The following is a 25,932-nucleotide window of genomic DNA, read 5'->3' on the forward strand; positions in this document are numbered from 1 at the left end:
CGCGTTTAAACACTGACAGACAGTAGCTGGCCAAGACAAGGGAGCGGTTTCAATCAGAGGTGTATCGCTGCCGACTCGTTTCAGTGGCGCCCAGAGACCCGAGTCACTTTTCACTTCTACCTCCACTGGATTGCGGTTTTCACACGGACCTGTTGGAATATAATATGTTGAAAATGGAAAGGAAAACGTTTTGTATGAGATTGTGTACTGTGCTATTTTTTACAAACTGTGTTTCAGGTGAGTCAAAAACTCCACGTGCAATTAAAATATAAAACTAGCCTCTACAATCCTAAAAGCTGTACACTAGACAAATAGTCCAGACGGGTTTAGCTGACAACATCACGAAAACCATGCACGCGCTTCAATGGGGCAGAAGTCCACGTGTCGTTGTGATTCTGGATGTTCAGATAGTTAGGAACAATGAGCATGTTTACATGCGCACAGTATCCGGGATAGTAGCTCATACCCCGCTTAAGATTTTATTCGGGGTAAACTGTTTACATTAACTTTTAATATCCCGCTCACGAGTATCCCTGTACCATAAATAAAGACAATTCCTAATTTAATTTCATATGGGTTACATGGAATAGTTACTGAAATCTGGACAATGACTGTAGGCCTATAATATTAAATGGTACAATAAAGTTTAATTTTGTCTCGTGAACAGCAGCGGACAAATATTTTTGTTTGTTTACATATTAGTCATTTAGCAAACGCTCTTTTCCAGAGCAACTTATGATTTCTTTCTTTCAGCATCTCTTGAGGAAATACGAATGTGAGTGTAACGTGTTATCTTTAACACTGTTATGCAAGAAGACAGTATTTTAACCACATCAAATATGCACTCAAGATGAACTGAAGTCTTATCAGAAACGTGTTTCATCGTTTTCTCAGCTTTTATTTCCTTAAAACCGGTCAAACTGATGACATTTGGACATTTTGCACAGGACCAATTTTACCACTGTTTTGGAGTTCTTGCATATTTTTCTCCCCGGTCCCTAAATGAAACAGACAACTTTAGCGGTGTTAAATAGATTACTAATGCATTCCCCCCGGTCCCTAAATGAAACAGACAACTTTAGCAGTGTTAAATAGATTACTAATGCATTCCCCCCGGTCCCTAAATGAAACAGACAACTTTAGCGGTGTTAAATAGATTACTAATGCATTCCCCCCGATCCCTAAATGAAACAGACAACTTTATCGGTGTTAAATAGATTACTAATGCATTCCCCCCGGTCCCTAAATGAAACAGACAACTTTAGCAGTGTTAAATAGATTACTAATGCATTCCCCCCGGTCCCTAAATGAAACAGACAACTTTAGCGGTGTTAAATAGATTACTAATGCATTCCCCCCGATCCCTAAATGAAACAGACAACTTTATTGGTGTTAAATAGATTACTAATGCATTCTCCCCGGTCCCTAAATGAAACAGACAACTTTATCGGTGTTAAATAGATTACTAATGCATTCTCCCCGGTCCCTAAATGAAACAGACAACTTTAGCGGTGTTAAATAGATTACTAATGCATTCATTCATTCTATCAATGTAAGACATTATTCTGGTGTGAACTACTTTATTTAATATTCTGGGGGCAACAAGTTATGACAGAAGAGAAGCTGCATGTATCAAACTATAGTTGACAAACATTGGCCTAACAAATGTCGTAAATTATAATAAGGCCTAACAAATGTAGGAAATTATAATAAGGCCTGACAAAATGTAGGAAATTATAATAAGGCCTAACAAATGTCGGAAATTATAATAAGGCCTAACAAATGTCGGAAATTATAAGAAGAAACGTGTCTAAATTAGGGTCAAGTAACTTTAGGCTACAATGTCCAGTACAGAGTATCAGCAAAAAAAAGAAAGATTATTATGGAATTATTACGGAGGTTTGAAATGCTCAGGTAGCCTACTTTTTGAAGTAATTTGTTTGACAATCGGACAGAGTCATCACACAACACACATGACATGCGAAACTGAATACTTACGTATCCTGAATAATAACGGGATATTGGTGTGCATGTAAACGGGTCAATGACAAGACGCTGTCCTGTGGAGAATCAGGTGTCTCGTTTTAGATAGTTTTATCTTGTTGTTCTTGATACTATGTCTTGTTTTGAGGCGTATTGACTGATGTCATTTCTATGCTAATATGTCAAAAAAAAATTGCTCGCTGACTAACCAACAACTGTAACAATGTATTTGAGAGACAACAAGTGCTCATTGTGAAAATGTATTTCTGTTTTCAATAAACATAGGAGACTAAATATGGTTTACATGTTGTCAACAACCTAAGGCAATCCCGTCTGTTTTGCACACCTGTTGGTTTTGTTGCTAAACAACACACAAGTCTATATGGATAAATCACATACTGCATTTAAAGGCCACAATGTCCTCACTTTTTGTTGGCAACTTCTTGGATCAGGCTTAGTACAGGGAATGTCCCATGTGATGCTCTTATGCAAAGGCACACTGTCCTAATTATTTCACTTTCAATCATTGTCATTGTCTAACATCACATGTAGGTAACTGATCTTGTCCTTCATGTAGGTAACTGATCTTGTCCTTCATGTAGGTAACTGATCTTGTTATTCGTGTAGGTAACTGACTTTGTGCTTCATGTAGGTAACTGATCTTATCCTTCATGTTGGTAACTGATCTTGTCCTTCATGTAGGTAACTGATCTTATCCTTCATGTTGGTAACTGATCTTATCCTTCATGTTGGTAACTGATCTTGTCCTTCATGTAGGTAACTGATCTTGTTATTCGTGTAGGTAACTGATCTTATCCTTCATGTTGGTAACTGATCTTGTCCTTCATGTTGGTAACTGATCTTATCCTTCATGTAGGTAACTGATCTTATCCTTCATGTAGGTAACTGATCTTGTCCTTCATGTAGGTTACTGATCTTGTCCTTCATGTAGGTAACTGATCTTGTCCTTCATGTAGGTAACTGATTGTAACGGCTTTCTAATGGTGAAGGAGAGTCGGACCAAAACGCAGCGTGTCGATTGCGATTCATGTTTTAATAAACAAACGTAACACGAATCTAAACACTACAAAACAATAAACGAAACGAAAACCGAAAACAGCCTATACATGTGTCAACTAACATCTAACACGGACATCAAGACACTCAGGACAATCACCCACAATACAACCAAAGAATATGGCTGCCTAAATATGGTTCCCAATCAGAGACAACGGTAAACACCTGCCTCTGATTGAGAACCACTTCAGACAGCCATAGACTCTCCCAGAACACCCCACTAAGCTACAATCCCACTAAGCTACACACCACATACAAAAACCCATGTCACACCCTGGCCTGACCAAAACATAAAGAAAAACACAAAATACTTTGACCAGGGTGTGACAGAACCCCCCCCCCAAGGTGCGGACTCCCGAACGCACCTCAAAACAACAGGGATGGTCCGGGTGGGCGTCTGTCCATGGTGGCGGCTCCGGTGCGGGACGCGGACCCCACTCAAACACTGTCTTAGTCCCTCTTCCTCGCGTCCCTGGATAGTCCACCCTCGCCGCCGACCATGGCCTAGTAGTCCTCACCCAGAACCCCACTGGACTGAGGAGCAGATCGGGACTGAAGGACAGCTCGGGACGGAGGCAGCTCGGGACTGAGGGGAAGCTCGGGAGTGAGAGAAAGCTCGAGAGTGAGAGAAAGCTTGAGAGTGAGAGGAAGCTCAGGAGTGAGAGGAAGCTCAGGAGTGAGAGGAAGCTCAGGAGTGAGAGGAAGCTCAGGAGTGAGAGGAAGCTCAGGCAGGTTGATGGATCTACCAGATCCTGGCTGGCTGGTGGTTCCGGCAGATCCTGGCTGACTGGCAGATCCTGGCTGACTGGCGGATCCTGGCTGACTAGCGGTTCTGGCAGATCCTGGCTGACTGGCGGATCCTGGCTGACTAGCGGTTCTGGCGGATCCTGGCTGACTGGCGGATCCTGGCTGACTGGCGGATCCTGGCTGACTGGCGGATCCTGGCTGACTGGCGGATCCTGGCTGACTGGCGGATCTGGCAGACTGACGTATCCTGGCTGACAAGCGGATCTGGCAGATCCTGGCTGACTGGCGGATCCTGGCTGACTAGCGGATCTGGCAGATCCTGGCTGACTGGCAGATCCTGGCTGACTAGCCGGTCTGGCAGATCCTGGCTGACTGGCGGATCCTGGCTGACTGGCGGATCCTGGCTGACTGGCGGATCCTGGCTGACTGGCGGATCCTGGCTGACTGGCGGATCCTGGCTGACTGGCGGATCCTGGCTGACTGGCACTTCTGGCAGACTGGCGGATCCTGGCCGACTGGCAGATCCTGGCCGACTGGCAGATCCTGGCCGACTGGCACTACTGGCAGATCCTGGCCGACTGGCGGCGCTGGGCAGACTGGCGGCGCTGGGCAGACTGGGGGCACTGGCGGCGCTGGGCAGACTGGCGGCGCTGGGCAGACTGGTAGCACTGGCGGCGCTGGGCAGACTGACAGCTCTGGATGCTTCATGCAGGCTGACAGCTCTGGCTGCGCTGAACAGAGGAGTACTGGTGCCTCTGGAATGAGGGGCTCTGGCGCCTCTGGCATGAGGGGCGGTAGCTCTGACAGCGCCGGACAGGCGGGAAGCTCCGGCAGCGGCGCCGGACAGGCGGGACGCTCCGGCAGCGGCGCCGGACAGGCGGGACGCTCCGGCAGCGGCGCCGGACAGGCGGGACGCTCCGCAGCGGCGCCGGACAGGCGGGAGGCTCCGCAGCGGCGCCGGACAGGCGGGACGCTCCGGCAGCGGCGCCGGACAGGCGGGACGCTCCGGCAGCGGCGCCGGACAGGTGGGAGGCTCCGGCAGCGCTGGACAGGTGGGACACACTGTAGGCTTGATTCGTGGTGCTGGCACTGGTGGTAATGAACCGAGGACACGCACAGGAAGCCTGGTGCGGGGAGCTGCTACCGGAGGGCTGGGGTGTGGAGGTGGTACTGGATAGACCGGACCGTGCAGGCGCACTGGAGCTCTTGAGCACCGAGCCTGCCCAACCTTACCTGGCTCGATGCCCACTCTAGCCCGGCCGATACGAGGAGCTGGAATATACCGCACCGGGCTATGTACCCGCACTGGGGACACCGTGCGCACCACTGCATAACAAGGTGCCTGCCCGGTCTCTCTAGCCCCCCGGTAACCACAGGAAGTTAGCGTAGGTCTCCTACCTAGCGTAGCCATACTCCCTGTGAGCCCCCCCCAAGAAATTTTTGGGGCTGATTCTCAGGCTTCCTTGCCAACCGTGTTCCCTCATATCGCCGGCTCCTCTCTCCGGCTGCCTCCACCTGTTCCCATGGAAGGCGATCCCTTCCCGCCAGGATCTCCTCCCATGTGTAGCAACCCTTGCCATCCAATATCTCGTCCCATGTCCAATCCTCATTGCGCCGCTGTTGCTGCCTTTGCTGCTTCTCCTGTGGCTCCTGCCTGTTGACACGCTGCTTGGTCCTGTGGTGGGTGATTCTGTAACGGCTTTCTAATCAAATCAAATCAAATCAAATCAAATTTATTTATATAGCCCTTCGTACATCAGCTGATATCTCAAAGTGCTGTACAGAAACCCAGCCTAAAACCCCAAACAGCAAACAATGCAGGTGTAAAAGCACGGTGGCTAGGAAAAACTCCCTAGAAAGGCCAAAACCTAGGAAGAAACCTAGAGAGGAACCAGGCTATGTGGGGTGGCCAGTCCCCTTCTGGCTGTGCCGGGTAGAGATTATAACAGAACATGACCAAGATGTTCAAATGTTCATAAATGACCAGCATGGTCGAATAATAATAAGGCAGAACAGTTGAAACTGGAGCAGCAGCACAGTCAGGTGGACTGGGGACAGCAAGGAGTCATCATGTCAGGTAGTCCTGGGGCACGGTCCTAGGGCTCAGGTCCTCCGAGAGAGAGAAAAGAAAGAGAGAATTAAGAGAGCATATGTGGGGTGGCCAGTCCTCTTCTGGCTGTGCCGGGTGGAGATTATAACAGAACGTGGCCAAGATGTTCAAATGTTCATAAATGACCAGCATGGTTGAATAATAGTAAGGCAGAACAGTTGAAACTGGAGCAGCAGCATGGCCAGGTGGACTGGGGACAGCAAGGAGTCATCATGTCAGGTAGTCCTGGGACATGGTCCTAGGGCTCAGGTCCTCCGAGAGAGAAAGAAAGAGAGAAGGAGAGAATTAGAGAACGCACACTTAGATTCACACAGGACACCGAATAGGACAGGAGAAGTACTCCAGATATAACAAACTGACCCTAGCCCCCCGACACATAAACTAATGCAGCATAAATACTGGAGGCTGAGACAGGAGGGGTCAGGAGACACTGTGGCCCCATCCGAGGAAACCCCCGGACAGGGCCAAACAGGAAGGATATAATGGTGAAGGAGAGTCGGACCAAAACGCAGCGTGTCGATTGCGATTCATGTTTTAATAAACAAACGTAACACGAATCTAAACAACACTACAAAACAATAAACGAAAACCAAAAACAGCCTATACATGTGTCAACTAACATCTAACACGGACATCAAGACACTCAGGACAATCACCCACAATACAACCAAAGAATATGGCTGCCTAAATATGGTTCCCAATCAGAGACAACGGTAAACACCTGCCTCTGATTGAGAACCACTTCAGACAGCCATAGACTCTCCCAGAACACCCCACTAAGCTACAATCCCACTAAGCTACACACCACATACAAAAACCCATGTCACACCCTGGCTTGACCAAAACATAAAGAAAAACACAAAATACTTCGACCAGGGCGTGACACTGATCTTGTCCTTCGTGTAGGTAACTGATCTTATCCTTCATGTAGGTAACTGATCTTGTCCTTCATGTAGGTAACTGATCTTGTCCTTCATGTAGGTAACTGATCTTGTTAATCATGTAGGTAACTGATCTTGTTCTTCATGTTGGTAACTGATCTTGTTCTTCATGTTGGTAACTGATCTTGTCCTTCATGTAGGTAACTGATCTTATCCTTCATGTAGGTAACTGATCTTATCCTTCATCTAGGTAACTGATCTTGTCCTTCATGTAGGTAACTGATCTTTTCCTTCATGTAGGTAACTGATCTTATCCTTCATGTAGGTAACTGATCTTATCCTTCATCTAGGTAACTGATCTTGTCCTTCATGTAGGTAACTGATCTTGTTCTTCATGTAGGTAACTGATCTTGTCCTTCATGTAGGTAACTGATCTTGTTAATCATGTAGGTAACTGATCTTGTTAATCATGTAGGTAACTGATCTTGTTCTTCATGTTGGTAACTGATCTTGTCCTTCATGTAGGTAACTGATCTTTTCCTTCATGTAGGTAACTGATCTTATCCTTCATGTAGGTAACTGATCTTGTTCTTCATGTTGGTAACTGATCTTGTCCTTCATGTAGGTAACTGATCTTGTTAATCATGTAGGTAACTGATCTTGTCCTTCATGTAGGTAACTGATCTTGTTAATCATGTAGGTAACTGATCTTGTCCTTCATGTAGGTAACTGATCTTATCCTTCATGTAGGTAACTGATCTTGTTCTTCATGTAGGTAACTGATCTTATCCTTCATGTAGGTAACTGATCTTGTTAATCATGTAGGTAACTGATCTTTTCCTTCATGTAGGTAACTGATCTTGTTCTTCATGTAGGTAACTGATCTTGTTCTTCATGTAGGTAACTGATATTGTCCTTCATGTAGGTAACTGATATTGTCCTTCATGTAGGTAACTGATCTTGTCCTTCATGTAGGTAACTGATCTTATCCTTCATGTAGGTAACTGATCTTGTTAATCATGTAGGTAACTGATCTTGTTAATCATGTAGGTAACTGATCTTGTTATTAATGTAGGTAACTGATCTTGTCCTTCATGTAGGTAACTGATCTTGTTCTTCATGTTGGTAACTGATCTTATCCTTCATGTAGGTAACTGATCTTATCCTTCATGTAGGTAACTGATCTTGTCCTTCATGTAGGTTATTGATCTTGTTAATCATGTAGGTAACTGATCTTGTTAATCATGTAGGTAACTGATCTTGTCCTTCATGTTGGTAACTGATCTTGTTCTTCATGTTGGTAACTGATCTTGTCCTTCATGTAGGTACCTGATCTTGTTCTTCATGTAGGTAACTGATCTTATCCTTCATGTAGGTAACTGATCTTGTTAATCATGTAGGTAACTGATCTTGTCCTTCATGTAGGTAACTGAGCTTGTTATTCATGTAGGTAACTGATCTTGTCCTTCATGTAGGTAACTGATCTGGTTAATCATGTAGGTAACTGACCTTGTTATTCATGTAGGTAACTGATCTTGTTAATCATGTAGGTAACTGATCTTGTTATTCATGTAGGTAACTGATCTTATCCTTCATGTTGGTAACTGATCTTATCCTTCATGTAGGTAACTGATCTTGTTAATCATGTAGGTAACTGATCTTGTCCTTCATGTAGGTAACTGATCTTGTCCTTCATGTAGGTAACTGATATTGTCCTTCATGTAGGTAACTGATCTTATCCTTCATGTAGGTAACTGATCTTATCCTTCATGTAGGTAACTGATCTTATCCTTCATGTAGGTAACTGATCTTATCCTTCATGTAGGTAACTGATCTTATCCTTCATGTAGGTAACTGATCTTGTTATTAATGTAGGTAACTGATCTTGTCCTTCATGTAGGTAACTGATCTTGTCCTTCATGTAGGTAACTGATCTTGTCCTTCATGTAGGTAACTGATCTTATCCTTCATGTAGGTAACTGATCTTGTTATTAATGTAGGTAACTGATCTTGTCCTTCATGTAGGAAACTGATCTTGTTCTTCATGTTGGTAACTGATCTTGTCCTTCATGTAGGTAACTGATCTTATCCTTCATGTAGGTAACTGATCTTGTTATTAATGTAGGTAACTGATCTTATCCTTCATGTAGGTAACTGATCTTGTCCTTCATGTAGGTAACTGATCTTGTTAATCATGTAGGTAACTGATCTTGTCCTTCATGTAGGTAACTGATCTTATCCTTCATGTAGGTAACTGATCTTGTTCTTCATGTAGGTAACTGATCTTATCCTTCATGTAGGTAACTGATCTTGTTACTCATGTAGGTAACTGATCTTTTCCTTCATGTAGGTAACTGATCTTGTTCTTCATGTAGGTAACTGATCTTGTTCTTCATGTAGGTAACTGATCTTGTTCTTCATGTTGGTAACTGATCTTATCCTTCATGTAGGTAACTGATCTTATCCTTCATGTAGGTAACTGATCTTGTCCTTCATGTAGGTTACTGATCTTGTTAATCATGTAGGTAACTGATCTTGTTAATCATGTAGGTAACTGATCTTGTTCTTCATGTTGGTAACTGATCTTGTCCTTCATGTAGGTAACTGATCTTGTTCTTCATGTAGGTAACTGATCTTGTTCTTCATGTAGGTAACTGATCTTATCCTTCATGTAGGTAACTGATCTTGTTAATCATGTAGGTAACTGATCTTGTCCTTCATGTAGGTAACTGATCTTATCCTTCATGTAGGTAACTGATCTTGTTAATCATGTAGGTAACTGATTTATTCTTCATGTAGGTAACTGATCTTGTTAATCATGTAGGTAACTGATCTTGTCCTTCATGTAGGTAACTGATCTTGTTAATCATGTAGGTAACTGATCTTGTCCTTCATGTAGGTAACTGATCTTGTTCTTCATGTTGGTAACTGATCTTGTCCTTCATGTAGGTAACTGATCTTATCCTTCATGTAGGTAACTGATCTTGTTAATCATGTAGGTAACTGATCTTGTCCTTCATGTAGGTAACTGATCTTGTTAATCATGTAGGTAACTGATCTTGTCCTTCATGTAGGTAACTGATCTTATCCTTCATGTAGGTAACTGATCTTGTTCTTCATGTAGGTAACTGATCTTATCCTTCATGTAGGTAACTGATCTTGTTACTCATGTAGGTAACTGATCTTTTCCTTCATGTAGGTAACTGATCTTGTCCTTCATGTAGGTTACTGATCTTGTTAATCATGTAGGTAACTGATCTTGTTAATCATGTAGGTAACTGATCTTGTTCTTCATGTTGGTAACTGATCTTGTCCTTCATGTAGGTAACTGATCTTATCCTTCATGTAGGTAACTGATCTTGTTATTAATGTAGGTAACTGATCTTATCCTTCATGTAGGTAACTGATCTTGTCCTTCATGTAGGTAACTGATCTTGTTAATCATGTAGGTAACTGATCTTGTCCTTCATGTAGGTAACTGATCTTATCCTTCATGTAGGTAACTGATCTTGTTCTTCATGTAGGTAACTGATCTTATCCTTCATGTAGGTAACTGATCTTGTTACTCATGTAGGTAACTGATCTTTTCCTTCATGTAGGTAACTGATCTTGTTCTTCATGTAGGTAACTGATCTTGTTCTTCATGTAGGTAACTGATCTTGTTCTTCATGTTGGTAACTGATCTTATCCTTCATGTAGGTAACTGATCTTATCCTTCATGTAGGTAACTGATCTTGTCCTTCATGTAGGTTACTGATCTTGTTAATCATGTAGGTAACTGATCTTGTTAATCATGTAGGTAACTGATCTTGTTCTTCATGTTGGTAACTGATCTTGTCCTTCATGTAGGTAACTGATCTTGTTCTTCATGTAGGTAACTGATCTTGTTCTTCATGTAGGTAACTGATCTTATCCTTCATGTAGGTAACTGATCTTGTTAATCATGTAGGTAACTGATCTTGTCCTTCATGTAGGTAACTGATCTTATCCTTCATGTAGGTAACTGATCTTGTTAATCATGTAGGTAACTGATTTATTCTTCATGTAGGTAACTGATCTTGTTAATCATGTAGGTAACTGATCTTGTCCTTCATGTAGGTAACTGATCTTGTTAATCATGTAGGTAACTGATCTTGTCCTTCATGTAGGTAACTGATCTTGTTCTTCATGTTGGTAACTGATCTTGTCCTTCATGTAGGTAACTGATCTTATCCTTCATGTAGGTAACTGATCTTGTTAATCATGTAGGTAACTGATCTTGTCCTTCATGTAGGTAACTGATCTTGTTAATCATGTAGGTAACTGATCTTGTCCTTCATGTAGGTAACTGATCTTATCCTTCATGTAGGTAACTGATCTTGTTCTTCATGTAGGTAACTGATCTTATCCTTCATGTAGGTAACTGATCTTGTTACTCATGTAGGTAACTGATCTTTTCCTTCATGTAGGTAACTGATCTTGTCCTTCATGTAGGTTACTGATCTTGTTAATCATGTAGGTAACTGATCTTGTTAATCATGTAGGTAACTGATCTTGTTCTTCATGTTGGTAACTGATCTTGTCCTTCATGTAGGTAACTGATCTTGTCCTTCATGTAGGTTACTGATCTTGTTAATCATGTAGGTAACTGATCTTGTTAATCATGTAGGTAACTGATCTTGTTCTTCATGTTGGTAACTGATCTTGTCCTTCATGTAGGTAACTGATCTTGTTCTTCATGTAGGTAACTGATCTTGTTCTTCATGTAGGTAACTGATCTTATCCTTCATGTAGGTAACTGATCTTGTTAATCATGTAGGTAACTGATCTTGTCCTTCATGTAGGTAACTGATCTTATCCTTCATGTAGGTAACTGATCTTGTTAATCATGTAGGTAACTGATCTTATCCTTCATGTAGGTAACTGATCTTGTTCTTCATGTAGGTAACTGATCTTATTCTTCATGTAGGTAACTGATCTTGTTAATCTTGTAACCTTGTCCTTCATGTAGGTAACTGATCTTGTTAATCATGTAGGTAACTGATCTTGTCCTTCATGTAGGTAACTGATCTTATCCTTCATGTAGGTAACTGATCTTGTTCTTCATGTAGGTAACTGATCTTATCCTTCATGTAGGTAACTGATCTTGTTAATCATGTAGGTAACTGATCTTTTCCTTCATGTAGGTAACTGATCTTGTTCTTCATGTAGGTAACTGATCTTGTTCTTCATGTAGGTAACTGATCTTGTTCTTCATGTTGGTAACTGATCTTATCCTTCATGTAGGTAACTGATCTTATCCTTCATGTAGGTAACTGATCTTGTCCTTCATGTACTTACTGATCTTGTTAATCATTAACTGATCTTGTTAATCATGTAGGTAACTGATCTTGTTCTTCATGTTGGTAACTGATCTTGTCCTTCATGTAGGTAACTGATCTTGTTCTTCATGTAGGTAACTGATCTTGTTCTTCATGTAGGTAACTGATCTTATCCTTCATGTAGGTAACTGATCTTGTTAATCATGTAGGTAACTGATCTTGTCCTTCATGTAGGTAACTGATCTTATCCTTCATGTAGGTAACTGATCTTGTTAATCATGTAGGTAACTGATTTATTCTTCATGTAGGTAACTGATCTTGTTAATCATGTAGGTAACTGATCTTGTCCTTCATGTAGGTAACTGATCTTGTTAATCATGTAGGTAACTGATCTTGTCCTTCATGTAGGTAACTGATCTTGTTCTTCATGTTGGTAACTGATCTTGTCCTTCATGTAGGTAACTGATCTTATCCTTCATGTAGGTAACTGATCTTGTTAATCATTCTGATCTTGTCCTTCATGTAGGTAACTGATCTTGTTAATCATGTAGGTAACTGATCTTGTCCTTCATGTAGGTAACTGATCTTATCCTTCATGTAGGTAACTGATCTTGTTCTTCATGTAGGTAACTGATCTTATCCTTCATGTAGGTAACTGATCTTGTTACTCATGTAGGTAACTGATCTTTTCCTTCATGTAGGTAACTGATCTTGTCCTTCATGTAGGTTACTGATCTTGTTAATCATGTAGGTAACTGATCTTGTTAATCATGTAGGTAACTGATCTTGTTCTTCATGTTGGTAACTGATCTTGTCCTTCATGTAGGTAACTGATCTTGTCCTTCATGTAGGTTACTGATCTTGTTAATCATGTAGGTAACTGATCTTGTTAATCATGTAGGTAACTGATCTTGTTCTTCATGTTGGTAACTGATCTTGTTCTTCATGTAGGTAACTGATCTTGTTCTTCATGTAGGTAACTGATCTTGTTCTTCATGTAGGTAACTGATCTTGTTTCATTCATCTTGTTAATCATGTAGGTAACTGATCTTGTCCTTCATGTAGGTAACTGATCTTATCCTTCATGTAGGTAACTGATCTTGTTAATCATGTAGGTAACTGATCTTATCCTTCATGTAGGTAACTGATCTTGTTCTTCATGTAGGTAACTGATCTTATTCTTCATGTAGGTAACTGATCTTGTTAATCATGTAGGTAACTGATCTTGTCCTTCATGTAGGTAACTGATCTTGTTAATTCATGTTGGTAACTGATCTTGTATGTAGGTAACTGATCTTATCCTTCATGTAGGTAACTGATCTTATTCTTCATGTAGGTAACTGAGGTAACTGATCTTGTTCTTCATGTAGGAACTGATCTTGTTCTTCATCTTGTCCTTCATGTAGGTAACTGATCTTGTTCTTCATGTAGGTAACTGATCTTGTTAATCATGTAGGTAACTGATCTTGTCCTTCATGTAGGTAACTGATCTTGTTTCATGTAGGTAACTGATCTTGTCCTTCATGTAGGTAACTGATCTTGTTCCTTCATGTAGGTAACTGATCTTGTTTGATCTTCATGTTAACTGATCTTGTTCTTAACTGATCTTCATCATGTAGATCTTGTCCTTCATGTAGGTAACTGATCTTATCCTTCATGTAGGTAACTGATCTTGTTCTTCATGTAGGTAACTGATCTTGTCCTTCATGTAGGTAACTGATCTTGTTCTTCATGTAGGTAACTGATCTTGTCCTTCATGTAGGTAACTGATCTTATCCTTCATGTAGGTAACTGATCTTGTTAATCATGTAGGTAATGTAGGTAACTGATCTTGTCCTTCATGTAGGTAACTGATCTTGTTCTTCATGTAGGTAACTGATCTTGTTATTCATGTAGGTAACTGATCTTGTTATTCATGTAGGTAACATCTTATCCTTCATGTAGTAACTGATCTTGTCCTTCATGTAGGTAACTGATCTTATCCTTCATGTAGGTAACTGATCTTATCCTTCATGTAGGTAACTGATCTTGTTAATCATGTAGGTAACTGATCTTATCCTTCATGTAGGTAACTGATCTTGTTCTTCATGTAGGTAACTGATCTTGTCCTTCATGTAGGTAACTGATCTTGTCCTTCATGTAGGTAACTGATCTTGTCCTTCATGTAGGTAACTGATCTTGTCCTTCATGTAGGTAACTGATCTTATCCTTCATGTAGGTAACTGATCTTGTTATTAATGTAGGTAACTGATCTTGTCCTTCATGTAGGAAACTGATCTTGTTCTTCATGTTGGTAACTGTATGTAGGTAACTGATCTTATCCTTCATGTAGGTAACTGATCTTGTTATGTAGGTAACTGATCTTGTCCTTCATGTAGGTAACTGATCTTGTTAATCATGGGTAACTGATCTTGTCCTTCATGTAGGTAACTGATCTTATCCTTCATGTAGGTAACTGATCTTGTTCTTCATGTAGGTAACTGATCTTATCCTTCATGTAGGTAACTGATCTTGTTACTCATGTAGGTAACTGATCTTTTCCTTCATGTAGGTAACTGATCTTGTTCTTCATGTAGGTAACTGATCTTGTTCTTCATGTAGGTAACTGATCTTGTTCTTCATGTTGGTAACTGATCTTATCCTTCATGTAGGTAACTGATCTTATCCTTCATGTAGGTAACTGATCTTGTCCTTCATGTAGGTTACTGATCTTGTTAATCATGTAGGTAACTGATCTTGTTAATCATGTAGGTAACTGATCTTGTTCTTCATGTTGGTAACTGATCTTGTCCTTCATGTAGGTAACTGATCTTGTTCTTCATGTAGGTAACTGATCTTGTTCTTCATGTAGGTAACTGATCTTATCCTTCATGTAGGTAACTGATCTTGTTAATCATGTAGGTAACTGATCTTGTCCTTCATGTAGGTAACTGATCTTATCCTTCATGTAGGTAACTGATCTTGTTAATCATGTAGGTAACTGATCTTATTCTTCATGTAGGTAACTGATCTTGTTAATCATGTAGGTAACTGATCTTGTCCTTCATGTAGGTAACTGATCTTGTTAATCATGTAGGTAACTGATCTTGTCCTTCATGTAGGTAACTGATCTTGTTCTTCATGTTGGTAACTGATCTTGTCCTTCATGTAGGTAACTGATCTTATCCTTCATGTAGGTAACTGATCTTATCCTTCATGTAGGTAACTGATCTTGTTAATCATGTAGGTAACTGATCTTGTTCTTCATGTTGGTAACTGATCTTGTCCTTCATGTAGGTAACTGATCTTGTTCTTCATGTTGGTAACTGATCTTGTTCTTCATGTAGGTAACTGATCTTATCCTTCATGTAGGTAACTGATCTTGTTCTTCATGTAGGTAACTGATCTTATCCTTCATGTAGGTAACTGATCTTGTCCTTCATGTTGGTAACTGATCTTGTCCTTCATGTAGGTAACTGATCTTATCCTTCATGTAGGTAACTGATCTTGTTATTAATGTAGGTAACTGATCTTATCCTTCATGTAGGTAACTGATCTTGTCCTTCATGTAGGTAACTGATCTTGTTAATCATGTAGGTAACTGATCTTGTCCTTCATGTAGGTAACTGATCTTGTTAATCATGTAGGTAACTGATCTTGTCCTTCATGTAGGTAACTGATCTTATCCTTCATGTAGGTAACTGATCTTGTTCTTCATGTAGGTAACTGATCTTATCCTTCATGTAGGTAACTGATCTTGTAACTGATCTTGTTCCTTCATGTAGGTAACTGATCTTGTCCTTCATGTAGGTTACTGATCTTGTTAATCATGTAGGTAACTGATCTTGTTAATCATGTAGGTAACTGATCTTGTTCTTCATGTTGGTAACTGATCTTGTCCTTCATGTAGGTAACTGATCTTGTCCTTCATGTAGGTTACTGATCTTGTTAATCATGTAGGTAACTGATCTTGTTAATCATGTAGGTAACTGATCTTGTTCTTCATGTTGGTAACTGATCTTGTCCTTCATGTAGGTAACTGATCTTGTTCTTCATGTAGGTAACTGATCTTGTTCTTCATGTAGGTAACTGATCTTATCCTTCATGTAGGTAACTGATCTTGTTAATCATGTAGGTAACTGATCTTGTCCTTCATGTAGGTAACTGATCTTATCCTTCATGTAGGTAACTGATCTTGTTAATCATGTAGGTAACTGATCTTATCCTTCATGTAGGTAACTGATCTTGTTCTTCATGTAGGTAACTGATCTTATTCTTCATGTAGGTAACTGATCTTGTTAATCATGTAGGTAACTGATCTTGTCCTTCATGTAGGTAACTGATCTTGTTAATCATGTAGGTAACTGATCTTGTCCTTCATGTAGGTAACTGATCTTGTTCTTCATGTTGGTAACTGATCTTGTCCTTCATGTAGGTAACTGATCTTATCCTTCATGTAGGTAACTGATCTTGTTAATCATGTAGGTAACTGATCTTGTTCTTCATGTTGGTATCTGATCTTGTCCTTCATGTAGGTAACTGATCTTGTTCTTCATGTTGGTAACTGATCTTGTTCTTCATGTAGGTAACTGATCTTATCCTTCATGTAGGTAACTGATCTTGTTCTTCATGTAGGTAACTGATCTTATCCTTCATGTAGGTAACTGATCTTGTCCTTCATGTTGGTAACTGATCTTATCCTTCATGTAGGTAACTGATCTTATCCTTCATGTAGGTAACTGATCTTGTTAATCATGTAGGTAACTGATCTTGTCCTTCATGTAGGTAACTGATCTTGTTCTTCATGTTGGTAACTGATCTTGTTATTCATGTAGGTAACTGATCTTGTTATTCATGTAGGTAACTGATCTTATCCTTCATGTTGGTAACTGATCTTATCCTTCATGTAGGTAACTGATCTTGTTAATCATGTAGGTAACTGATCTTGTCCTTCATGTAGGTAACTGATCTTATCCTTCATGTAGGTAACTGATCTTATCCTTCATGTAGGTAACTGATCTTGTCCTTCATGTAGGTAACTGATCTTATCCTTCATGTAGGTAACTGATCTTATCCTTCATGTAGGTAACTGATCTTATCCTTCATGTAGGTAACTGATCTTATCCTTCATGTAGGTAACTGATCTTGTTATTAATGTAGGTAACTGATCTTGTCCTTCATGTAGGTAACTGATCTTGTCCTTCATGTAGGTAACTGATCTTGTCCTTCATGTAGGTAACTGATCTTATCATTCATGTAGGTAACTGATCTTGTTAATCATGTAGGTAACTGATCTTATCCTTCATGTAGGTAACTGATATTGTTATTCATGTAGGTAACTGATCTTGTCCTTCATGTAGGTAACTGATCGTGTCCTTCATGTAGGTAACTGATCTTGTCCTTCATGTAGGTAACTGATCTTATCCTTCATGTAGGTAACTGATCTTGTCCTTCATGTAGGTAACTGATCTTATCCTTCATGTAGGTAACTGATCTTATCCTTCATGTAGGTAACTGATCTTGTCCTTCATGTAGGTAACTGATCTTATCCTTCATGTAGGTAACTGATCTTATCCTTCATGTAGGTAACTGATCTTATCCTTCATGTAGGTAACTGATCTTATCCTTCATGTAGGTAACTGATCTTATCCTTCATGTAGGTAACTATCCCAAGGCACAGAACGTTTCCTGGTGGTCTATCAACTTCAAAACACTGCTTATGTGGGATCCTAAACCTTTCAACTATTCATACACTGTTGAATATTCTGCGTAAGTAAATCATTTACATGCTGATATTACAGTGTTGTGAACTTATAGGAAGACCGAACAATTCCAAAAAATAGTGTATTTAACTGCCACTTCAATTATTATTAACTAAACATTGAAAAAGCTCCAGTTTCCTACATATCAGGAGGCAAATGCTTTTATTACTTCCTACTATTATTCAAGAAATGAAATGTCTCCATGAAACATAAAAAAGATGGTGCCTATAATCCCATGACCATGGGAGGCCTGCACTAATCTATTCTTCCCAGACTCAGTCTCTGAAAGGTCAGGTCGATGTGTTGGAGACTCAGTCGTCTCTGACCTTGAAGAGTCAGGTCGATGTGTTGGAGACTCAGTCTCTGAAGGGTCAAGTCGATGTGTTGGAGACTCAGTCGTCTCTGACCTTGAAGAGTCAGGTCGATGTGTTGGAGACTCAGTCTCTGAAGGGTCAGGTCGATGTGTTGGAGACTCAGTCTCTGATCTTGAAGAGTCAGGTCGATGTGTTGGAGACTCAGTCTCTGAAGAGTCAGGTCGATGTGTTGGAGACTCAGTCTCTGATCTTGAAGAGTCAGGTCGATGTGTTGGAGACTCAGTCTCTGAAGAGTCAGGTCGATGTGTTGGAGACTCAGTCTCTGAAGAGTCAGGTCGATGTGTTGGAGACTCAGTCTCTGACCTTGAAGAGTCAGGTCGATGTGTTGGAGACTCAGTCTCTGAAGAGTCAGGTCGATGTGTTGGAGACTCAGTCTCTGAAAGGTCAGGTCGATGTGTTGGAGACTCAGTCTCTGACCTTGAAGGGTCAGGTCGATGTGTTGGAGACTCAGTCTCTGAAGAGTCAGGTCGATGTGTTGGAGACTCAGTCTCTGAAGGGTCAGGTCGATGTGTTGGAGACTCAGTCTCTGAAGGGGTCAGGTTGGAGACTCAGTCTCTGAAGGGTCAGGTCGATGTGTTGGAGACTCAGTCTGTGAAGGGTCAGGTCGATGTGTTGGAGACTCAGTCTCTGAAGGGTCAGGTCGATGTGTTGGAGACTCAGTCTGTGAAGAGTCAGGTCGATGTGTTGGAGACTCAGTCTCTGAAGGGTCAGGTCGATGTGTTGGAGACTCAGTCTCTGAAGGGTCAGGTCGATGTGTTGGAGACTCAGTCTCTGATCTTGAAGAGTCAGGTCGATGTGTTGGAGACTCAGTCTCTGATCTTGAAGAGTCAGGTCGATGTGTTGGAGACTCAGTCTCTGATCTTGAAGAGTCAGGTCGATGTGTTGGAGACTCAGTCTCTGAAGAGTCAGGTCGATGTGTTGGAGACTCAGTCTCTGAAGGGTCAGGTCGATGTGTTGGAGACTCAGTCTGTGAAGGGTCAGGTCGATGTGTTGGAGACTCAGTCTGTGAAGAGTCAGGTCGATGTGTTGGAGACTCAGTCTCTGAAGGGTCAGGTCGATGTGTTGGAGACTCAGTCTCTGAAGGGTCAGGTCGATGTGTTGGAGACTCAGTCTCTGAAGGGTCAGGTCGATGTGTTGGAGACTCAGTCTCTGAAGGGTCAGGTCGATGTGTTGGAGACTCAGTCTCTGATCTTGAAGAGTCAGGTCGATGTGTTGGAGACTCAGTCTCTGACCTTGAAGAGTCAGGTCGATGTGTTGGAGACTCAGTCTCTGACCTTGAAGAGTCAGGTCGATGTGTTGGAGACTCAGTCTCTGACCTTGAAGAGTCAGGTCGATGTGTTGGAGACTCAGTCTCTGATCTTGAAGAGTCAGGTCGATGTGTTGGAGACTCAGTCTCTGACCTTGAAGAGTCAGGTCGATGTGTTGGAGACTCAGTCTCTGATCTTGAAGAGTCAGGTCGATGTGTTGGAGACTCAGTCTCTGACCTTGAAGAGTCAGGTCGATGTGTTGGAGACTCAGTCTCTGACCTTGAAGAGTCAGGTCGATGTGTTGGAGACTTAGTCTCTGACCTTGAAGAGTCAGGTCGATGTGTTGGAGACTCAGTCTCTGAAGGGTCAGGTCGATGTGTTGGAGACTCAGTCTCTGAAGGGTCAGGTCGATGTGTTGGAGACTCAGTCTCTGATCTTGAAGAGTCAGGTCGATGTGTTGGAGACTCAGTCTCTGATCTTGAAGGGTCAGGTCGATGTGTTGGAGACTCAGTCTCTGAAGGGTCAGGTCGATGTGTTGGAGACTCAGTCTCTGAAGGGTCAGGTCGATGTGTTGGAGACTCAGTCTCTGATCTTGAAGGGTCAGGTCGATGTGTTGGAGACTCAGTCTCTGATCTTGAAGGGTCAGGTCGATGTGTTGGAGACTCAGTCTCTGAAGAGTCAGGTCGATGTGTTGGAGACTCAGTCTCTGAAGAGTCAGGTCGATGTGTTGGAGACTCAGTCTGTGAAGAGTCAGGTCGATGTGTTGGAGACTCAGTCGTCTCTGACCTTGAAGAGTCAGGTCGATGTGTTGGAGACTCAGTCTCTGAAGAGTCAGTTCGATGTGTTGGAGACTCAGTCTCTGACCTTGAAGAGTCAGGTCGATGTGTTGGAGACTCAGTCTCTGATCTTGAAGAGTCAGGTCGATGTGTTGGAGACTCAGTCTCTGATCTTGAAGAGTCAGGTCGATGTGTTGGAGACTCAGTCTCTGATCTTGAAGAGTCAGGTCGATGTGTTGGAGACTCAGTCTCTGATCTTGAAGGGTCAGGTCGATGTGTTGGAGACTCAGTCTCTGATCTTGAAGGGTCAGGTCGATGTGTTGGAGACTCAGTCTCTGAAGAGTCAGGTCGATGTGTTGGAGACTCAGTCTCTGAAGAGTCAGGTCGATGTGTTGGAGACTCAGTCTGTGAAGAGTCAGGTCGATGTGTTGGAGACTCAGTCGTCTCTGACCTTGAAGAGTCAGGTCGATGTGTTGGAGACTCAGTCTCTGAAGAGTCAGTTCGATGTGTTGGAGACTCAGTCTCTGACCTTGAAGAGTCAGGTCGATGTGTTGGAGACTCAGTCTCTGATCTTGAAGAGTCAGGTCGATGTGTTGGAGACTCAGGTCGATGTGTTGGAGACTCAGTCTCTGACCTTGAAGAGTCAGGTCGATGTGTTGGAGACTCAGTCGTCTCTGACCTTGAAGAGTCAGGTCAAAGTGTTGGAGACTCAGTCGTCTCTGACCTTGAAGAGTCAGGTCGATGTGTTGGAGACTCAGTCGTCTCTGACCTTGAAGAGTCAGGTCGATGTGTTGGAGGGCAGTAGGAGGGAGAAGGAATACTAGCCTCTGTTTAATTGAAGTACAATGTGTGTGACGTGGTGCAATGAGTTCAAGATTATAACTCAAGTTCAAAGATTGCAATTTTGTACTTTTCTTAGTGTTCAACCAAGCATTTAACTGTTAGTTTACACCTGTTGTCTACGAAGCATGTGACAAATACAACCTGATTTGATTTGAGATGTTAATTCAGACCCGATGAATGACCTAATGCAACAAAACAAACGTGTGTGAAGATAACGATAACCCTACCATTCTATCTATTTAAGTGTTGGTCAGATAAGAGAGTGGAACCAACAATGTATTCGGACCATGGAGACTGAGTGTGACCTGTCCAACGTTCTGACTGACCTGAAGGCCACATACTCAGCTGACGTCTTCTCAGAACCCCTACACAGAGTGAACTCTGACCTCACAGAGTTCCCCCACACCAGTTCGGAAGGGTTCACCCCTTACCAAGACAGTAGGTACTCCCGCTGTAACAACCACCTGACTCCTGTCATATGGTGACATCCACATGCCAGTGTCAAAATGTTGATTATTCTTTAAAATCACTGGGAAAAGAGGGTTCTTCTATAAATCACTGGGAAAAGAGGGTTCTTCTATAAATCACTGGGAAAAGAGGGTTCTTCTATAAATCACTGGGAAAAGAGGGTTCTTCTATAAATCACTGGGAAAAGAGGGTTCTTCTATAAATCACTGGGAAAAGAGGGTTCTTCTATAAATCACTGGGAAAAGAGGGTTCTTCTATAAATCACTGGGAAAAGAGGGTTCTTCTATAAATCATTGGGAAAAGAGGGTTCTTCTATAAATCACTGGGAAAAGAGGGTTCTTCTATAAATCACTGGGAAAAGAGGGTTCTTCTATAAATCACTGGGAAAAGAGGGTTCTTCTATAAATCACTGGGAAAAGAGGGTTCTTCTATAAATCACTGGGAAAAGAGGGTTCTTCTATAAATCACTGGGAAAAGAGGGTTCTTCTATAAATCACTGGGATAGTTCAACAGCATGCCAGCGTCACCAAGTGGGCGCCAGGTGTGACAAGGAAGCATGTCAACGTCTCGTGGTATTTCCCTTCCAGCTCTTATAGGCAGACCTGAGTTCAAGATTGAGGTGAGCAAAGATAAGAGGAAGATCACCCTGTATGTGGAAGACCCTCCCATAGCCCTGTTCAACGAGCAGAACAAACTAAAGACCATGCGGGATGTCTTCGCGGATGAGCTGCAGTACAAAGTCACCTTTGGGAAAGCAACGAGCACGGGCAAGGTAAGCTCAAAAGGGAGGACAGACCTACACTAGAGTAATATTTACAGTTCCTCAGAGTACTCTAGGACCTGGGGCTAGAGTACTCTAGGGCCTACACTAGAGTAATATTTACAGTTCCTCAGAGTACTCTAGGGCCCGGGGCTAGAGTACTCTAGGGCCTGGGGCTAGAGTACTCTAGGGCCTACACTAGAGTAATATTTACAGTTCCTCAGAGTACTCTAGGGCCCGGGGCTAGAGTACTCTAGGGCCTGGGGCTAGAGTACTCTAGGGCCTACACTAGAGTAATATTTACAGTTCCTCGGAGTACTCTAGGGCCTGGGGCTAGAGTACTCTAGGGCCTGGGGCTAGAGTACTCTAGGGCCTACACTAGAGTAATATTTACAGTTCCTCAGAGTACTCTAGGGCCTGGGGCTAGAGTACTCTAGGGCCTGGGGCTAGAGTACTCTAGGGCCTACGGCTAGAGTAAAATGTACAGTTCCTCAGAGTACTCTAGGGCCTGGGGCTGAACCCAGTGAGATAGAGGACATTTCTCAATGGTGTAGGAGGAGCAAGTCAAGGAATATAATTAAATAAACTGCAGTGGATGATATGAGTTTGGCCAGCGTGAAACTTCTGATTATATTGCATGGGAAATCTCTACCATGTGTGTCATTAATAAACACTATTTTAATGACGTTACAACAGTATTGAACACGTAATAGAAATTGAACTACAGAAGAAGACATAATTACAAGCCCTTCTTTTTGTAATCGTCCCTCTAGAAAACCAAGATGTCTGCCAGCAGTGAGATAGAGCTAGACAGGAGGGATATAGATCCTGGGGTGAGCTACTGCTTCAACGTCCAGGCCTACATCCCCTCCCGCAGCACAGACAAACAGCTGGGAGAGCTCAGTCAAACACAGTGTTCACCGGGTGCCAATAAGTCCTTCTTTGAAGGTAAGGATACTAGCAATGCCAAGGTTATCGGTTCAAGTCCCACAGGGATCACATGCTAATAATATAACGGATGCTGTCACTCACAGGTGGCTGGCGAGGGGAGGACGGCTCATAATAATGTCTGGAACGGAGCAAATGGAATGATACCGTTCCACTTAAACCGCTCCTGTCATTGGACGAGCCCGTCCTCCCCAATTAAGGTTCCACCAACCTCCTGTGCTGTCACTGTACCGTGGGCGGCTGTGTATCTGTTAAGTGTCATGTTACTGCATTCATTAAGGAAATCTGTCCCTGTTTTAATATATAACTCCATAATTCATGTTGGACATTATAATGAAGGGAGTTGATATTCATATTGGAACATTGGAATCGGTGTGATCGCTGGGTTCCTCCTCCTCAGTAGAACACTGAGAATATTGAACACTTAGCTAATGCCAAGACCTGGTATTACAAATATAGAATTACTCACTGTGAGTGATGAGGAGAAGAGGGTTTTAGGTGCTTATCATTTACTCACTGTGAGTGATGAGGAGGAGAGGGTTTTAGGTGCTTATCATTTACTCACTGTGAGTGATGAGGAGAAGAGGGTTTTCGGTGCTTATCATTTGCTCACTGTGAGGGTTTTAGGTGCTTATCATTACTCACTGTGAGTGATGAGGAGAAGAGGGTTTTCGGTGCTTATCATTACTCACTGTGAGTGATGAGGAGGAGAGGGTTTTAGGTGCTTATCATTACTCACTGTGAGTGATGAGGAGGAGAGGGTTTTAGGTGCTTATCATTTACTCACTGTGAGTGATGAGGAGGAGAGGGGTTTAGGTGCTTATCATTACTCACTGTGAGTGATGAGGAGAAGAGGGCTTTAGGTGCTTATCATTTACTCACTGTGAGTGATGAGGAGAAGAGGGTTTTCGGTGCTTATCATTACTCACTGTGAGTGATGAGGAGAAGAGGGTTTTCGGTGCTTATCATTACTCACTGTGAGGGTTTTAGGTGCTTATCATTTGTCATAGTGGGTCGATGTGTATGGGATGCAAAGGGTGAAATAAATATTATTGACTCATGTTTAGACTCATGTTAAGTGCAACACTGCAAAAATTCCTGTGTGTGTGTGTGTGCGCTTGTGTGTGTGTGTGCGCTCGTGTGTGTGTGTGTGTGCGCTCGTGTGTGTGTGCGCTCGTGTGTGCGTGCGCTCGTGTGTGTGTGTGTGTGCGTGCGCTCGTGTATGTTTGTGTGCGTGCGCTCGTGTGTGTGTGTGTGCGTGCGCTCGTGTGTGTGTGTGTGTGCGCTCGTGTGTGTGTGCGTGAGCTCGTTTGTGTGTGTGTGTGCGTGCGCTCGTGTGTGTGTGTGCGTGCGCTCGTGTGTGTGTGTGCGTGCGCTCGTGTGTGCGTATATGTGAATCATCATGCAGCCCAATAACAGTCCACCATCCCATTTCCTCTCCAGAGTTTGGAATCGGTGTGATCGCTGGGTTCCTCCTCCTCGTCATTACGATCATAGTAGTGGCTATCCTAGTCACAGTGGTGTGCTGCCAACGCACAAGGAAAGCCAACACAAGTGGGAAAGAAGGAGTGCCACTAAGAAGTGCGTAAAAAAAATGTATCGTCGACACACAATTGGGAAACACAATGTACAGCTAAACTGGACTTTGAAATGGAGGCTGCAGGTCAACATTCTTCCGTGAAGTCGCACAGTCAATATGTGACACATAACTGTAGTGTAGATTTAGTTTCCAAAAACGCTGCAAATATTTTCCTTTTTATTTGTGGAAGTGACACTTCTACTGCTGTGAATATTAGCTTTCAGAAACACTACCACTACCAATGTGTTTTATATATATATATTTTTTTAACTTGATATCGTCTTTTGGAAAACATATTTTGATTTTGGGAGACGGCTGAAAATAAATGATCTGGGAAATGATGATTAGTAGGAAATATCCTTTTTTACGAAGATCCCTAATGTATTATGTGTAGTCATTCTGGAAGAACTATTTGTTCATTTGAAGATATATTTATGTTGTAGAGCAGGGATCAACAACTACATTCAGCCGCAGGGCTGATTTTCTTCTTCAGCAGATGGTCGGGGGGCTGGAACATCATTACAAATCATTTGTAGACTGTAAATTGACCACAAGAAGCCCAAACAGGAAGTCAGTTCAAATCTTCACTACATTTGTATAAGATCACGTTTGTCTCCATTATGCCAAACAGGAAGACTTGTTCAAATTAAAATCACTAGGAGGCTGATTTTCCTGGTGTTTTTACAGTCTATTGTGTCCACAAAATAAAAATATGTTTTATTTGTTATTTTGCTCAGAAAACACCCGCAGGCCAAATTCGGCCCGCGTGCCGCCAGTTGAGGACCCCTGGTTCAGAGGTTTGAGTGATCAGTAAATAGTATTGTCTGGAGATTTAATATATATTTATACCAAACAGTTAGGCAAATACGTAAGAGTAAAAGCCATAAATAATACACTATGGTCAAATTCATAGAGTATGCAATGTAGGTCAAGTCTCCAAAATTGCAAACAGGTAGTATGCTTGGAAAAAGGGTACATCCCGATGGTCATTGTAAAACAATGCATTTTACTTCCAAATGACCTTGAATGCTCCATTTAGATAGCTCACTCGTTTACATTTGAAGTTTCCTCATCTGTCTGTGTTTTACTTCAATAAAT

General features: G+C 42.1%; 1 protein-coding gene across 1 annotated transcript; it reads left to right on the plus strand.

Annotated features, from left to right (window-relative positions):
* LOC115127206 (tissue factor-like) lies at nucleotides 1-25,175 on the plus strand. Its single transcript, XM_065019251.1, has 6 exons — nucleotides 1-237; nucleotides 17,738-17,846; nucleotides 21,324-21,517; nucleotides 22,135-22,319; nucleotides 23,081-23,255; nucleotides 24,699-25,175. The coding sequence occupies exons 1-6, from the start codon at nucleotides 165-167 to the stop codon at nucleotides 24,842-24,844; spliced, it is 882 nt and encodes a 293-aa protein (XP_064875323.1). The 5' UTR covers nucleotides 1-164; the 3' UTR covers nucleotides 24,845-25,175.
* The last annotated feature ends 757 nt before the right edge of the window (nucleotides 25,176-25,932 follow it).

The sequence above is a fragment of the Oncorhynchus nerka genome, linkage group LG6 (genome assembly GCF_034236695.1).
Source record: "Oncorhynchus nerka isolate Pitt River linkage group LG6, Oner_Uvic_2.0, whole genome shotgun sequence".
Classification (NCBI taxonomy): domain Eukaryota; kingdom Metazoa; phylum Chordata; class Actinopteri; order Salmoniformes; family Salmonidae; genus Oncorhynchus; species Oncorhynchus nerka.

Coding starts and splice junctions, on each gene's coding strand:
- LOC115127206 (XM_065019251.1), top strand. CDS start 165: ATGTTGAAAATGGAAAGGAAAACGTTTTGTATGAGATTGTGTACTGTG. Junction 17,847..21,323: donor TACACTGTTGAATATTCTGC/GTAAGTAAATCA, acceptor TATCTATTTAAG/TGTTGGTCAGATAAGAGAGT. Junction 22,320..23,080: donor AAGCAACGAGCACGGGCAAG/GTAAGCTCAAAA, acceptor TCGTCCCTCTAG/AAAACCAAGATGTCTGCCAG.